General features: G+C 39.0%; 2 protein-coding genes across 2 annotated transcripts; both read right to left on the reverse strand.

Annotated features, from left to right (window-relative positions):
* Positions 1-3,735: 3,735 nt before the first annotated feature.
* ccdc169 (coiled-coil domain containing 169) lies at positions 3,736-7,430 on the reverse strand. Its single transcript, XM_062433860.1, has 7 exons — positions 7,354-7,430; positions 7,181-7,263; positions 6,845-6,955; positions 6,072-6,112; positions 4,920-5,018; positions 4,329-4,382; positions 3,736-3,819 (listed from the first exon to the last, which is right to left on the reverse strand). The coding sequence occupies exons 1-7, from the start codon at positions 7,428-7,430 to the stop codon at positions 3,736-3,738; spliced, it is 549 nt and encodes a 182-aa protein (XP_062289844.1).
* Positions 7,431-8,314: 884 nt separating this feature from the next.
* On the reverse strand, positions 8,315-13,843 carry sparta (spartin a). The gene is made up of 7 exons (XM_062432509.1): positions 13,070-13,843; positions 11,403-11,597; positions 10,778-10,934; positions 10,352-10,546; positions 9,876-10,037; positions 9,385-9,475; positions 8,315-8,570 (listed from the first exon to the last, which is right to left on the reverse strand). The coding sequence occupies exons 1-7, from the start codon at positions 13,841-13,843 to the stop codon at positions 8,315-8,317; spliced, it is 1,830 nt and encodes a 609-aa protein (XP_062288493.1).
* Between the last annotated feature and the right edge of the window lie 567 nt (positions 13,844-14,410).

Below are 14,410 nucleotides of genomic sequence, written 5' to 3' on the forward strand. Positions count from 1 at the left end.
TAATTCATGCAATGCTTCATAGAGGGTTTTTTGCTGATGTATAACAAGGCAATTTCTTTAATTCAATTGACTTGTATATAGTGAGATGGAGAATTTTGGCAGTTGTGACTATCAGTTTCCTACTCCTATTTAAATTACAATATACAGGGTGCAACTCATGTCTATTGGACAAACAGTGAACTATCCATCATAAAAAAGGACAGCGATTATTTCTTTATGCTCTGAGTCTCTTAGTTACTTATGACTGCCACTTTTTAGAATCTAACTTTAATAGTTCTTACAGAGACACTAAACACAAATAGAAGCATAATTGAATGCATCGGTGGTATTTCTGTGGCATGAATGATGACAAACAAAAAGTTTATTAATTCAGATGTGAACAGATGGACTGATGTTTCATATTGTGGCAAATCCCATCAGGAATATTTCTAAAAAATTACAATCATCTTAATTTCACAGCCCAGAGGAGAAATTAAAAAACTCATACTGCTGACAGATGCTACCAAGATACTCTTTGCATTTATGTCAGTAATCAGTACCTCATTATACTAAAACCATTTGTTTATAATATCACATAACACAGTATGGTGTGTGAACATATTGATGGCCATGAAAATCTATAATTCTCACACATCTTGGAGGTTTTAAAGTGGAAGCTAACTCACAAGAATGCATATGCATATGTAGCTCACATGTATGCATGCACACTTGCAAATGAGTCTCTTATACAAGCATGAACATATATGCACTTGGACATACACTGCATTGTTTTGAGCAGAAGTGTGATTCATGGTGTTTTGATAGTTTCTGTAGTAATTTGTCAGCGTATTTCACCTGCCAGCAGAAGTTGTCTAGGTGGTTACTCTAGGTGGCTGTGATTCATGGGCAGGATGCAGTGAACTGCACTAAAATGAGTTTGTGCATGAAACAGAGAGAAAAAAGACAGGAGGTGGAGAAAGAGGCAGGGAGTGTGGCACGTTGTGAATGTGCTCACTCTTTCGGAAGGCAACGTGGACTGGCTATCTTTAAATTAAGTCATTAATCTGAGACAAACAACCTGTCACTGCAGCACATTTAGGACTGTACACCAAATCAGCCAGCCATATCAGAAATATGAGAGGAACTGTAAAGGGAACATGCACTCTAAAACAGAATTCACACTGTGCTCTACCAATGATATTAGACAGTAAAGTCAATAACAGCAAACGCAAACAAATGTCCCCCTCAGCTAGAAATTAAACCATTACGAACTGACTTGATGATGTCTTCAGGTGATACTTTTTGGAGTTGGTTCATTAAATAAATGGAGTAGTAGTATAATATCACTGCTATATTGTTTGTATGGACAATTTCTTTAACTGCAATCAGGTTATTTCAAACCCAGATTTGTCATTAAAAAAACATTATTTATTTATTCATTCATGTGAGGACATTTCTTTCACAGCAAGGTGAAGATGATTGGCATTCAGTGTTATGCTAAAAGACAGGGTCACCAGGGTGTACTAATTAAAGGCCAGTCCCCTTGTCACTACAACACGCTACCATGCCAGGCCTAGACACAAAGTCATACACTAAGGCTAAGCCATGCATAATTCTCTTTTATGAATTGCTCCTTGCCTCAAAACCAAAGTTCGGGCCACAATCCATAAGATAATTAATATATTGTCACTGTACTTACAGACTGAGCAGTGAACAAGGAAATTCACGAATGGAAGCAAGAGACAAGACAAAACTACAAATTAATGCTGTTCTTGCCTTTAAGACCATGTCCTTTGTTATGGGATAATGCTTCAGTTCACAATCCAGATCTCACAATCCTCCACACTTCTTCACCAACACGAATGAAATCGCTTCTGGCAATTTTCATATTCACTACTACACGTCATGTGGATACAGATTTCTTACGCCCACATTTATAAACGTGGTCAGTGGGTGGGTGGGATGGGGGAGATTGGTTGCTCAGTAGACGGAGAAAGTGGTGGATTTACGTAAATGCAAGTCGTAGGAGGTGCTTTAAAAAAATTGCAGTGACACTAGAAATGTCAGACTCAGCAGGCTCTGAAACATTAGATGACCTCACTGCACTCAACACCTGTAATATTCCTCCCCTTTAAAACTTCTCTCCTTATAGTTACTGTTTTTATTGAAACATGTAAGAAAACAATAATAGCAGATTTCATTATAAATGTGAGATTTTATAACATGAGATTAGTGTAACATTGTATTTGCCATCAATTAAAGTAAAATAAACACTGGATTACAACACTGACTGTGGCACATAGGTAGAAACACTACAAAGGAACAGCACTGTTCCTTCACAATCAAGCTCTGAGGAATATGAACAGAGCAATAAAAAGCTGAAGGACATACTGTATTCTTGCACTGGAAATATGAATATATGCCAGTTTTCTATGGCAATCATTCGAGCATACCCAGAAAAGAGGAACATCACCGCTTTATAAAGAAGGGGCTAAAACACCAGGCTGAGTTAGGGTTTGTGTTTCAGGTAGTGCTTTAGAGTAGGCAACCTGCTTCCTTGTTGGGCTTTTTTAACTTCTCTTCTCTCTGCCGTTGCTCCTCCACCACAACCACCACCTCCTCGTTTCACACGTACTCCTCCTCCATCTTCTTCTGTCTCTTTTCTTGTCTTAGAATCGTCCTCCGTCTTCCTGCTGGTCTGCTTCCCTCTATGCCAGAGATAACAGGGAGAAAAGTACAGTGCTGTATGTGCATGAATGATGATCATATGAGTAATGAATAAAAAATGAGAAAGTATAATCAGTGTAGCAGACACATGCAGAAAATATGTTTTCTATTAAAGTGCTTCACAATAGCCGAAAATCTGGAATACCACTGAATTATTTCTAAATTCAAATCTTGTAGCAATAATGGTCTTTGCAGATATGTCTCAGAGTTTATTCATTTATTAGTTTGGAGTTAATTTATATACCATTATCCCCGGAGTCACCATTAACATCAAGAGCTTGTGCACAAAAATTGAGTCTAATCCCAAAAATAAATACATTTAGACATATGCTCCAAGATGATATTTACCCACAGTACTTCACATAGTGAATGTAGTAAGAATATGCAGGTAGAGGCTGCAATATAAATTGATTTATGTGTGTTCTGTACATAACATTTTAAAACAAATTGGTTTCTCTTCTGTTTGGTGTCTTTGTCTCCCTTCATTGTGAAGACACCCTAAAATATCTCCAATAAGAACTGTTCCCTTTTTTTGCACTGCATCTGGGGGAGTCAACAGTGTTTAAATTTGCCTAATTAAAAATGAGGTTTAAAGCAATAACTGTTGACTCTGCTTTCTTACTGGATGTCTGCACTGTACAGTATGCACTTTTACTGGTTTGTTACTTAGTTAATATCAGTTCCATGTTGCATTTACATGGTCAGGTGATGCAGCATTTTCCATGGTTTAGTATTATGAGTCCAGTATCATTGTAGCTATGTGCTCCCTGCTTACTGTGTCTCTGGTTCACAAACATATGAGATTGTAGCAATTACTGTGTGTTTCATAACATATTATACATGGCTCCTTTTAAGTAAACCTAGTAAAAAATGAAAACTAATTTAATGTGGCATCAATATAAAGCATTCAAACAGCTTAAAATATTCTGTTTTTGAGATGTTAATTTAAACCTAGTCATTTTTGAGGCCATAGTTTATTGTGTTATTGCACAGTTGTTCGTATTGTGTTCATCACATGTGGGTAATGTGTCACACTGACCTCTGTTTGCTCTCTATCACCCTCTGTGGCTGAGTGGAGTATTGTCTTCTTTGGGCATCAAGAGTGGAGGACAGCTGTGGCAGTGACAATACATGAGTAATTACAGTAAGTGTAATCCAGGCACATGCACATTGTGTTTGTGTCAGCAGGAATAAGTTAGTCACAAGCTGTAATGTACTACTTCAAAGATTTGTCTCAGTAATGTTTAAAGAGAGAAATGTATTTGAGTTTCCTTGTGATTGCACTTGTTTCAGCCCTGCAGGAACCAGAGTTGCTGCAGCATAAGCCAAAAAGTCCTTGACACACTTTCTGGTCGAGCTCACCCATTATATAACAAGATAGAACAGCACTAGATGATAAATGAGAAATCATAACTAAGCCTGAAAGAGAAGAGATGAGCATGCCAGTCTGCTCATTACACAGAATTGTCCTTTCAGCAGTTAACCATGAAATCTGTTCCTCAGTGTGGCAAATATTAAATACTCAATAACAAGTATTCCATAGGTTTGTTTTGATAACTACTTCTTTGACTTCTCAGTTATTATGAGAACTAGCGTCGACATGCATGAAAGGGAATACTTACCTTAGAAATTTCGGAAAGATATGCCCGCCTCTCATCATTGGTTTTATGAAATGCCTGATATTTGAAAAAAGCATAGGACCATATTGTCAAACTTTTCCATTCATGGACTACACTTGCCCTGACTGTCTGTAATAATCTGCCTACTCGTGTGTGGTGCTTATTGTGTGTTTGCTGTGTATGTGCATTAGTGTATTTCAGCTGGTCCTCAGTGGTAATGAGCAACAGATTACAACAAGGATTACTGGCTGCACATGCTGCGTGTTAAACCTTTATTCAACTAATATCTCTCTGTTTGTTGAGCAGAACAATAAACAAAGAACCAGGTCGCTAAACTAAAAGCGGCAGTTGCAGTAGTATGGGACAAAGGTTAGGGTTTGATTGTGCATGTAAAAAATTAAAGATTACAAGATAAAAATCTTTTTCAATCCTCTTCTAATGATGTTTATTTGTAACAGGAATATTTATGAATTGGAAAAAATGTAAAGCTGCTTGTCTGAGAAATAATAAAGCTAGACCAGCAGACATTGTGTCTACTAAACAGAAATCCCTCTAACTTTATGTTATATCAGCAGCAACAGCTGAGATCCACACCTTTCCCTCTTGTTCGATCCTGAGATGACAGTCCATCAGCTGACTCTGGAGGTCAGACTTTTCATCGGTCAGGAGTTTCAAGCGCTGTCTCAGTGTATCCTGCAGCAAAGATTTTCCATTAACTAGCTTATTATATAACAAAGAGGCCACACAGTATAAAGATGTTGCATTGCTGATGTCTAATTACAAATCAATGTGTACTCAGATTGCACTCTGCTATTAGCTATGATCAAACAATTCCACAATAGTTAATGCTGGGTCATGGATAAGATGCATACATTATTAAATTTCCACATAAATCCATAACAACTGAGATGAGACATCAGATTTATAGCAAAGAGCTGAGTTATGAGACTTGGTTATAAATATACTGTATCTGGGTTTGGAACATTTTCATTCTTCCCAAAATAAGCACATTACCAGTTTTAGTTTGCAGGTGCAGCATTATCAATTGCCATTTTGAGGAATTAGTCTGGCGCTAGGCGATCACTGCGTCATCAGAGAAATGTTCGAGTTTTTCTTTGGAGATGCAGACACTGCGGCATGCTCTAGTTTTGCTTACTTTACACAGCACTGTGGTCCTTATATGTCCTTACTGCACTAATTAAAAATAATCCATATCCTTCTCACACACTCAGGCTATTTCAGTGTCACATTCACAAACTGTCAACAGACCCTCAATCCAAAATGTCGTATATCAAAGTCACCCCTTGGATGCACTAATGAGCGTCTGTTATTTCTGCCTTAAGGCAAACAAACATACATATTTAGACTGTACTGTGCAACATTTCAGTGTGTGTAAGAGCGTTAAAGCATCGTAATTAGTGTGCATTACTCTCCCATGGTTTGTAATCCCATGATTACAGTGCTGTGATTAAACTCTGGTGTATTCAGTCCGTATCAACGGGAGAACGAAGAGCAGCTGGCATCACAATCCTCTCCATCCTACCCGCCGTCTCCTCCAGCCACAAATTCTGTGTCTCTGGCTCTCTCTGCTGGTATATATCTATCTTAAATACACTTCTAGCTCCCTCTCTCTTTCTCTTTCGGTGTGTTAATCTGCTCTTGGAAAAAAAAACTCACTTAATAACACTAATATAACAAAAAAGATTAAGAAAAAGCTCAATAGGAAATTAACATGTTTACACTCACTACTGGCATGTCATCATAAGATCGGATAGAAGCCAATCGATCTGTGAAGAACAATAGTGAAAGTCAGCGTGTGGAGCATTATATGCGTGCATGCATCAGGAATGCAACTTGACTTGAGAACATATCACAATGAACATGTTGTCATTTCATTTTTTTACGTTATGTTATTATTATGTGCCAACACAGTTGAAAGGCAAGGTTGCTTTGAATAGCTCCAACATACCTTATTTGCCTATAGGAAGTGTGTGCCAAAAATCTTCCATTCAAATGCAATAACACATAATTTATGCGAGCTGTCTTTATTCTCTTGTGTTATTTTGAATGTTTTTGGCTTTGATTTGATTGATACAGTATAAAAAAGGGTAGAACTAGAAAGGTTCATCACTTCACCCTACGCCCTTTTCGAATATTATTTTAGCTGTTTCCCTAAAGCTGGCAGTTATTTGTATTTATTTTGTTTCGCCGCCTACATAGTTTATTTTTTAAAATCTTCCAAACAAATAAATAAACTAATTCATACAGTTTCTTTCAAATGGGGGCATTTAATGGTCTGATAGGCCATGCTACATTTGACTGTACAGCCTACTAATTTATATGCTTTTATATGATTCACATTATGTACATTGCTATACATTGCACCACGTTCTATCATATTTTCCTTTACATGGAAGGACTACCAGCCAGGGCGGCCCTTAGCTTTGTCATGTAGCTCTCTAGCATCAAATACAATCCAGCAAATGTACTTAAAATTTGTCAGTAGCCTGTAAACCTACCCATGGGCTTTCCTTGTAGGTCCTCCAGTCTCTCATGAATGAGTGAGATCTGTCTTTCTAACTGTCCATTGAGCTCTATCTGTGTCTCAAATCTAGTCTTCCACTCATTTCCTGGTGTACCAGAATAAAACAGGAAAATGAGTATGGTCAAATTTGGAGCAGGACAGCATATTACAGACACAACACCAAACATATACAGTATAGTGACTGGGCTGATAGAAACCAGTGAAAACAGCTGTGTTGGGTAACATGTTGCCACTTTGGATCAAGGTGACAGATAGATACATTTATCCTAAAACAAATCGAATCATTTAACAGCTGTGCCTTAAATATTACCTTCCCCATCAACACTGTGCAATCTTTCTTGAAGTTCACACATGGTGCTCCGCAGATCAGACACGGACTCCTCCAGCATTTCTCTACAATCAAGAGACAATACTATGTTTGCTGTGGAATATAAAATGTCAGTAACTTTCTAGCTTATAAAGTCACTTCACAACAATACTTACTTAAGTTCTCTTTCTTGCTCAAGTTCGGCCTGCAGGCGAGCCAAATCGTATTTGCTGTAGTCGCCGTCTCCACTCATGTTTCTGGCATCAACTGAGAACAAGTTTGTGCCTCTGGGTTTCCATGGAGACCGCTGCTTCCTGCTTGTTCAACGACCGTCGGAAATGATGGCGAAGATAAACGGGAGGCATGAAAATAAAACCTCCTCTTTGATTTGTAACGAAAACGCACCCGCCCATTAGACTCTCTTCGCACGTTGCAAACATTAGCTGAACATAAATAAATCTCTATAAAGCCTAGAGTCAGTAGTTGCAACTTTATTGCAAGTCACCATTTTATTAAACTAATTTTACGCCTATAGAGCCAGTGTGCACGATTTAGTGGCATCTAGCGGCGAGGTTTCAGATTGCAACCAAATAAATACACCTGTCCTCCTCTTCCCCTTCCAAGTGTGGAGAAGAATATACAGTTGACGTGAAAAGTCATTTCTAGAGCCTGCTTTTGGTTTGTCTGTAAGAAACATGGCATTGCAACGGTAGCAAAAGCATGAAGGTATAAAATTCTCTTTATACCACCATGTAAGGGGACCCGCTCCTTGTTTTTGTTTTTTTGCTCTCTAGGACCTTTCTAGATATATAATATCACTTATAAACATGATATCTTATAATCATAAAAGTAAAAATGTGCAATGCATGTTATTGTATAAATATTTTTGTATTTTCATTATGGCCACTTTTATACAGATCTCAACATTATGTCAGTCAGGCAATTGTCACCTCCAATGTTTACTGGAATGTTTGGTCATAGAAAACGTGCAATATAAAGGATATAAATATGTTATGAGTCTATGCTAGCTTAAAAATAATGTTATATGTGAAAAGTGTAAACAATCATGTACAAAAAGACAATATAGAGGGGAGCCATCACCTTACAGACAGCATTAGCTTGATTTCCTGTGGAAACCTATTTTGTCTTCCCTTCCTCCTCTTTCTTTGGCACATTTTTCCTCTCAGTCTCTGCATCATGTCCTTGTTTCTGTGTCTGCTCCCCTCCAGTTTCTGCTGGCTGTCCATTCTTGACCATGACCTTGGCTGTCTCCTTGCCTGTAGTCTTCAGCATGGCTTTGATACCCAGATTATCAAAGTTGTATGCAGTCACACCAACATTGACCACTGACTGGAGAGCAGTGCCTGTGGCTTGGCCTGCATCATGACCGTACCTTCACCATGAATAATATGGTGATGTGAGGGAGCAGTTGGTGTAAGAAAATGAATGAGGATGTGTAATTGACATGCTGGAGCAAGTATGCAATATTGGTACTATTGTCAACATACAAGAGGTCAAGAAAAACATTTCATACTCATGTTTCACTTCGTAGGAGTTTTATTAGTAACAAACTGGGAAAAAGAGATACAGATCAGTATCAACAGCGAGACCACCACTACCCACCACAAGCAAGCATTTACATTTAGCTGCAGTTGACATGGTCAGACCAAGAAAGACACAAACCAAAGGCTTAAACTACACCAAGTCAAAAAACAACCCAAAATACTTTGTTTATCCGGATATAAATGAATCACCAAAAGTCAGTATGATGAAAGAAAATGTTTTAAAGATAATTCTGTGCTAGCAGTTGCATTAGATTTGGAATACACCTTATTTAGGGTTATTTTCTGATTTAATCAGAGTTAGTGAAAGAGTGTACATGAAAGGGTTAAGCAGGGTCAGGTGTTAGTTCACAAGTCTTTGTCTTTTCTCCCCATGCAGTCATATGTTGGTGGACATGTTTAATAGATTCTCTAATCCCCTAAATCTGAAAAGACAGGTGTGAAAACAGATCAGCTCCCCAACGTTCCAAGAAGAAGGAAACATTTAGCAAAGTGTCAGGCTAGTTTCTGAATCCAGTGTTCTACATAGTTTAAAATGATGAAACTGAGTCAACAATCAAGATATGGCACTGACAGTAATCCATTAATGATCAGAAAATGTCTATCAATTAAATAAAAACAGAATTGGGAAAAGTCAGAACTTACTTGTGCTTCACAGTTGTGACAGTCTCTGCTGCAACGCTTTTACCAACGAGTTTTGCTCCAGTCTCCAGGCTAGACCAAACAGTAGAGAAACCTGGTTTGGATATGAATCAATAAATGTTTTTTTTAGTACTGTAAAAACAATTGGATCACCTAATCTTTAATCACACATTTATAATGCCAAAACACGACAACATATGTTGACATTTTGTTAAAATCTATCTATACTTCTGTATTGCAGCAATTTGTGTAGGCTCAGAGGTTGAGGCTACAGTGGTGGTGGATACACTACCACGTGGGGACCAAGCTGCTTGTGTTTTCAAGATTAAGTAAGAAAGAAGTTTTTAAAAAAGACTCAGTACTCTTCTCCTTTTCAGTAACATGTTCCGTGTCCACCTTAAGATAGCAAAAACATCAGTGGACAATATACAAAGATATGTGTAATAATATAACTTTAATCTTGATCCTGAAGTTTCCATTATACTGGCGCATACCTTGTACACTGCTGGCTGCCACAAACTTGGCTCCATCCAGGTTTGAAGCTTGGCCATCTTTGCTAGTCTTCATAGACTCTGGAATCAGCTTAGCGCCATGTTTCTTCACATGAGGCCCTAGCTTCTCTGCCACATGTCCTGCCACCAGGCTCACACCGTTAACTGTAAATATAAACACAGTTATACATCTAGGTACAGGACATGGCAATATTAATATACAAGTACAGGATAATAATGGCATGCACTTAAATGAAAGAAAAATCAAGTCTTTCTCACAGTTAGTTAAAGCCATGTGCAAAGACAATTTGTGTTTTCACAAAGGATTTTAAAACTTAAATTAGGTACAAACTAAATGTTATGTTCAATTCTTGAATAACTGTATTGAACAGAATTCTGGTCCTTGTATTGTTTGTATGAATAACTATATCCTCTTTTGGCTGATTTCTAATCCTTCCCATGTTGGTTTCAGTCCTTACCCAAGAACTGGCTGACTCGCACGGCACCCCCGCTGGCCTGTTTAGCCACATGCAGACCTTTGGTGACACGGGGGCTGACCTCTGAGGGGGTTTCCTCAGGCGAGATGTGGTCCCGCATCTTGGATGCTCCTTTATGGATAGCCCTACCAGTGGCCTCTGCTCCTTTTGTAAACCCCTGACTCAACAGTGTAGCTCCTAAAGAGAGAAATATTCTGGGTGATGAATGTTGGTAATATCATTGTTTGATTTATGTTTTTTTTTTCAATATCAATTCAAGGAGAATGAAGAGGAAGTTAAACATTTTCCCTGCAGCACTGAATCCACTTCTACTTGATAAACAGCAATCTCTAGTGGTCCTTTTTGTAGACAGAACACTTACTGTATACATAATCTGTGTACAACAAGAAGTGACACTCACAAACATACCTGACAAGATTCCTTGGGCCATCTTCTCACTCCATCCTGGAAGTGGTAGTTTTTCCTTCTCCTCTGTTGCCACTGTCACTCCTGTTCGCTCTTTCGGGAGACCAAGGGCAACTTTCTCACTCAGGTTGATGACCTCTGACCCTGCCCCCTCTGAACCCTGTCAGAGAAATCATATGCTACACCGTTATTATGAGAGGACACAAAGCAAGATTCTTTTAAAATGTATTTACACCCAAACAGGATACATTCCTGTATGCTATGACTCAACTGGCTCAGAATGTTTTTACCCACAATTTAAAAAATATATTTTTTTAGTTTAACAGCTTTATCACAAATGAGCTTTTGGTTTCAACTAAAACAGCAGCACAGATATTTTTTAAGACACAAAAAGATTGCAAAGTAAATGGAAGGGTATGTGGAGCAGTCAGGGACAGATTTAACACTACGAAGCACAAGATTGTACAAAGTGTATAATTAGTCATCATCAATAATTGTTTACTTTCACCTGCACCCCATAACATTCCTTTTTTCTCCAAAACATAGAAAAATCCCCCAAACATATTGCACCAAAGCACACGCATACATTCACCCTTACATTTTTTCAATACTGACAGTTAAGACTGACCTGGATCCTGAGGTCAGCCAGTTGCAATATAAGGTCCTTAAATGTCTCTCGGTCAGCAGCAGGAAGTTCGGAAGACAACACAATGCCCACGAAGGACCCTGGTGTCTCCGCCAAGGTGTCAGGGAACATAAAGATCCCAGAATTAGCCAACAGCACTGGAGTGTCTGTTGTCAGCGGGTAAAGCCAGTCACACACCTTAAAAGCACACAGACACAAACAAATAATCCTCGATATGTGCATTCATGTAAGTTAGCCAGAAGGTGGAGAAAGGTGAAACAAGAGGTCATCATTACCTAATTCCAACTGATCATGACTGTGTTGTTGTAGTTGGTTCAATTCAAATTAATGGCAAACACTTCAGATCTTTGAAATGAGAAAAGTAGGACATGATGGCCTCTGTTGAATCCTTCTTCGTTTCTCCAAACAGCAATTTAAAAAATGGAAATTGAAAAATCATCTCATGAGCAATTAACTTCTTATGCTAAGTGTGGTTTCTAATGTATTTCTCTTTTTGGGTCATTTCCAAGCAAGGACAGAGTCCCCTGTTCCTTTTGACCAATGTTTTTTCCACTCAAAGACACATTATGGGATTTTAGCCCCATCAGGACTTATGTCAGTCATTCACACAGACATAATACAGATACAGATTTGCTGCTGCATCGTGCCCTGGTATGCCGCCTGACCGGATGACCCCTGTTAGGGCGCAGGACACTGACCAGCAGCACAACAGAAGCGCAAAGTCATCTGTTAATAGGACCATTGTCTTGCTGAGAAACAAAGCAGGCTGGAATACAGGGTGGGAAACAGAGTCATGGGTTGAACTCCGCTGCATAATACAGGCTTTGTAGGTGCCAAAATACATTATTGTTGTTTGTAAGTTTTATATTGACTCTTTACAAAAATTCTGACATAGAACTATCAGCTTATCAAAAGACTAAAAGAAAAGGTCATATCCAGGGTCAGAGCAGGTAAAATCACACTTTTGGATGTGAGTGTGTGCCAATAAGTCATATGACACTTGTTTTTATACTAAGCAATTTATGTCCATTTCCTAGATTGTTGGTATAGTTGAGAGTAATATTATTAAAACATAAATACAACAGACTTGCAACGAGACAGCTTGATATTATCAATATAAGCCTCAAACATAACAAGTTTCATATCACTCAAATATATTGTTAACACTTTTATAAAATGTATTAGCATCCGGCCAAACAATTTTCTGGAGCCTAAAAGCAATTAAGTCAATGTAATGTCATTAATCAGTACAAATAAATGTATGTCAAGTACATAAATGAGAAAAATGCTACATCTAAGTCAACTTTTAACACTCAGTTTGGACATGTATTATCATAAGATTAACATTTTGTTGTCAAATTCACAGTGGTCATAAGCCTGTGTGAGGAAACATCACCAAGATAACACCATAATTTGTGGGCAGAAAATTTGTTTGTGACCAGTTCTTAATATAGACAGCAACATAATTACTCATTGTTAGTCATAAAACTGGTCTGGTGATGCTAAAGTGGTTACATTTGGCCTACAGTGAGCACTGGAGACTGAATCAATTCATTATTTGCTGTTCACACCTACTTGCCTCTAGGACACACACCCAACAATGACACACCTAACATACTCACACTTGTTATTACATACTCTATACTTACATGTAGAAAGGCTGAGGGGCTTCCAGCAGCAGAGTCCTTACGCTGACTATCAAAAGTAATGATGCGAAGGAACCCTGGGTAAGACAGGGAGCTGACCTGCCCATTTGGTGCCACAAAAAACATCTGCACCCCTGAGGGGATGAAAAGGAGTTCATTGCCATCTCCTCCTCCTGTTGCTGCTGCTGAACTGAGGCCGCCTCCAGCACGACCATAAGACAGGCTGCGATGGCCGTCTGTAGGCTGTGGTGTGTAGGCTGGAGGCTGGTCCCCTTGGTTAGCCATGGCTATAGTTCCTGGGGCCACTGCAGGGAGCATTTGTGTGTGTGCAGCAGCAGGGAACGCTGTATTTGAGGTTGTGTTCTGGGTGGCAGCAGGTATGGTGGGGTAGAGATGGTGGAGGGCGCTATGGGGAGGCTGACTGTTTGGTGCCAGATCTGGATAGAGATCAGGAGGGAGATTCATCAGCAGTTGGCCCCTCTGGCATCCAGTTGTCAGCTGAGAGGTCTCTAGGTCAGAGAGGTGGGTGCTGACAGTTCTCAGAGTGTCCCTCATCCTCTGCTGAAGCTGTCTGGCTGTGTCCCAGACAGCTCCCTGATGCCTCTGCCCCCCAGTGGGCACTTCCAGTCCTTGCGTAAGGTGCTGTCGACCCTTCCTGTAATACTCCAGGGCCTCAGCTCTTTTACCAGCCTCCTCAGCAGCCAGTCCACGGCTCAAAGAATGAAACGCCAACTCATACTGGTCCTTGATGAGCAGCAGCTCAGCAGGCTCAGACATATTGAGGAATTGACCAGATAAAGAGACTAGGGGGAAAGAACAGACGGAGAGAGTAAATTGTATTATGTATAAAATGTGACAAAATTGCTTCTTCTAAGTTCTTACAACACAGTAATCAAATATTGAATTATTGGGGGACCTGTTTTAGGCTTAATGGGTTTGAAAATGAACACTTCAGGTGGTTGGATTGAAAAAGTTGATATTGTAAAATTGTTTTTTAAACACACAAGGAAGGGAAAATTGAGAGTAGAAAGTATGGGTTATACCTGTCTCCAATTTATACTACTACTACTGAAAAAACAAGCTTATAAACCAGTGGTTCTAATACTCTTTTCATGTTAAGGACCTCGATTGAACGATTTTTGTTTTCTTTTAGATGTTTTATTACAGACCGAAATAGTCATACATACATACATACATTATCTACAGTGTCAAGAACTGTGACTGCATTACAGAAGAGTAGATGAGTTCTGAGAGAAAAATCTGTGCAATGTTGGCCCTGTTGTTTGCGGGTGTAAACTTAAATTGTTTGAGCACATCAGGTTCAACCTGAACAACAAGACCAGG

The sequence above is a fragment of the Scomber scombrus genome, chromosome 14, assembly GCF_963691925.1.
Source record: "Scomber scombrus chromosome 14, fScoSco1.1, whole genome shotgun sequence".
Taxonomy (NCBI): domain Eukaryota; kingdom Metazoa; phylum Chordata; class Actinopteri; order Scombriformes; family Scombridae; genus Scomber; species Scomber scombrus.

Excerpts from the sequence above, each read along its gene's own strand:
- sparta (XM_062432509.1), bottom strand. The coding sequence starts at position 13,843 with ATGTCTGAGCCTGCTGAGCTGCTGCTCATCAAGGACCAGTATGAGTTG. Across the intron at positions 10,038-10,351 it reads GCGAGTCAGCCAGTTCTTGG|TTAACGGTGTGAGCCTGGTG; the intron begins GTAAGGACTGAA and ends TTATATTTACAG. Across the intron at positions 8,571-9,384 it reads GTCACAACTGTGAAGCACAA|GTACGGTCATGATGCAGGCC; the intron begins GTAAGTTCTGAC and ends TTCATGGTGAAG.
- ccdc169 (XM_062433860.1), bottom strand. The coding sequence starts at position 7,430 with ATGAGTGGAGACGGCGACTACAGCAAATACGATTTGGCTCGCCTGCAG. Across the intron at positions 7,264-7,353 it reads GAGCAAGAAAGAGAACTTAA|AGAAATGCTGGAGGAGTCCG; the intron begins GTAAGTATTGTT and ends TCTTGATTGTAG. Across the intron at positions 3,820-4,328 it reads ATCTTTCCGAAATTTCTAAG|CTGTCCTCCACTCTTGATGC; the intron begins GTAAGTATTCCC and ends TCACTGCCACAG.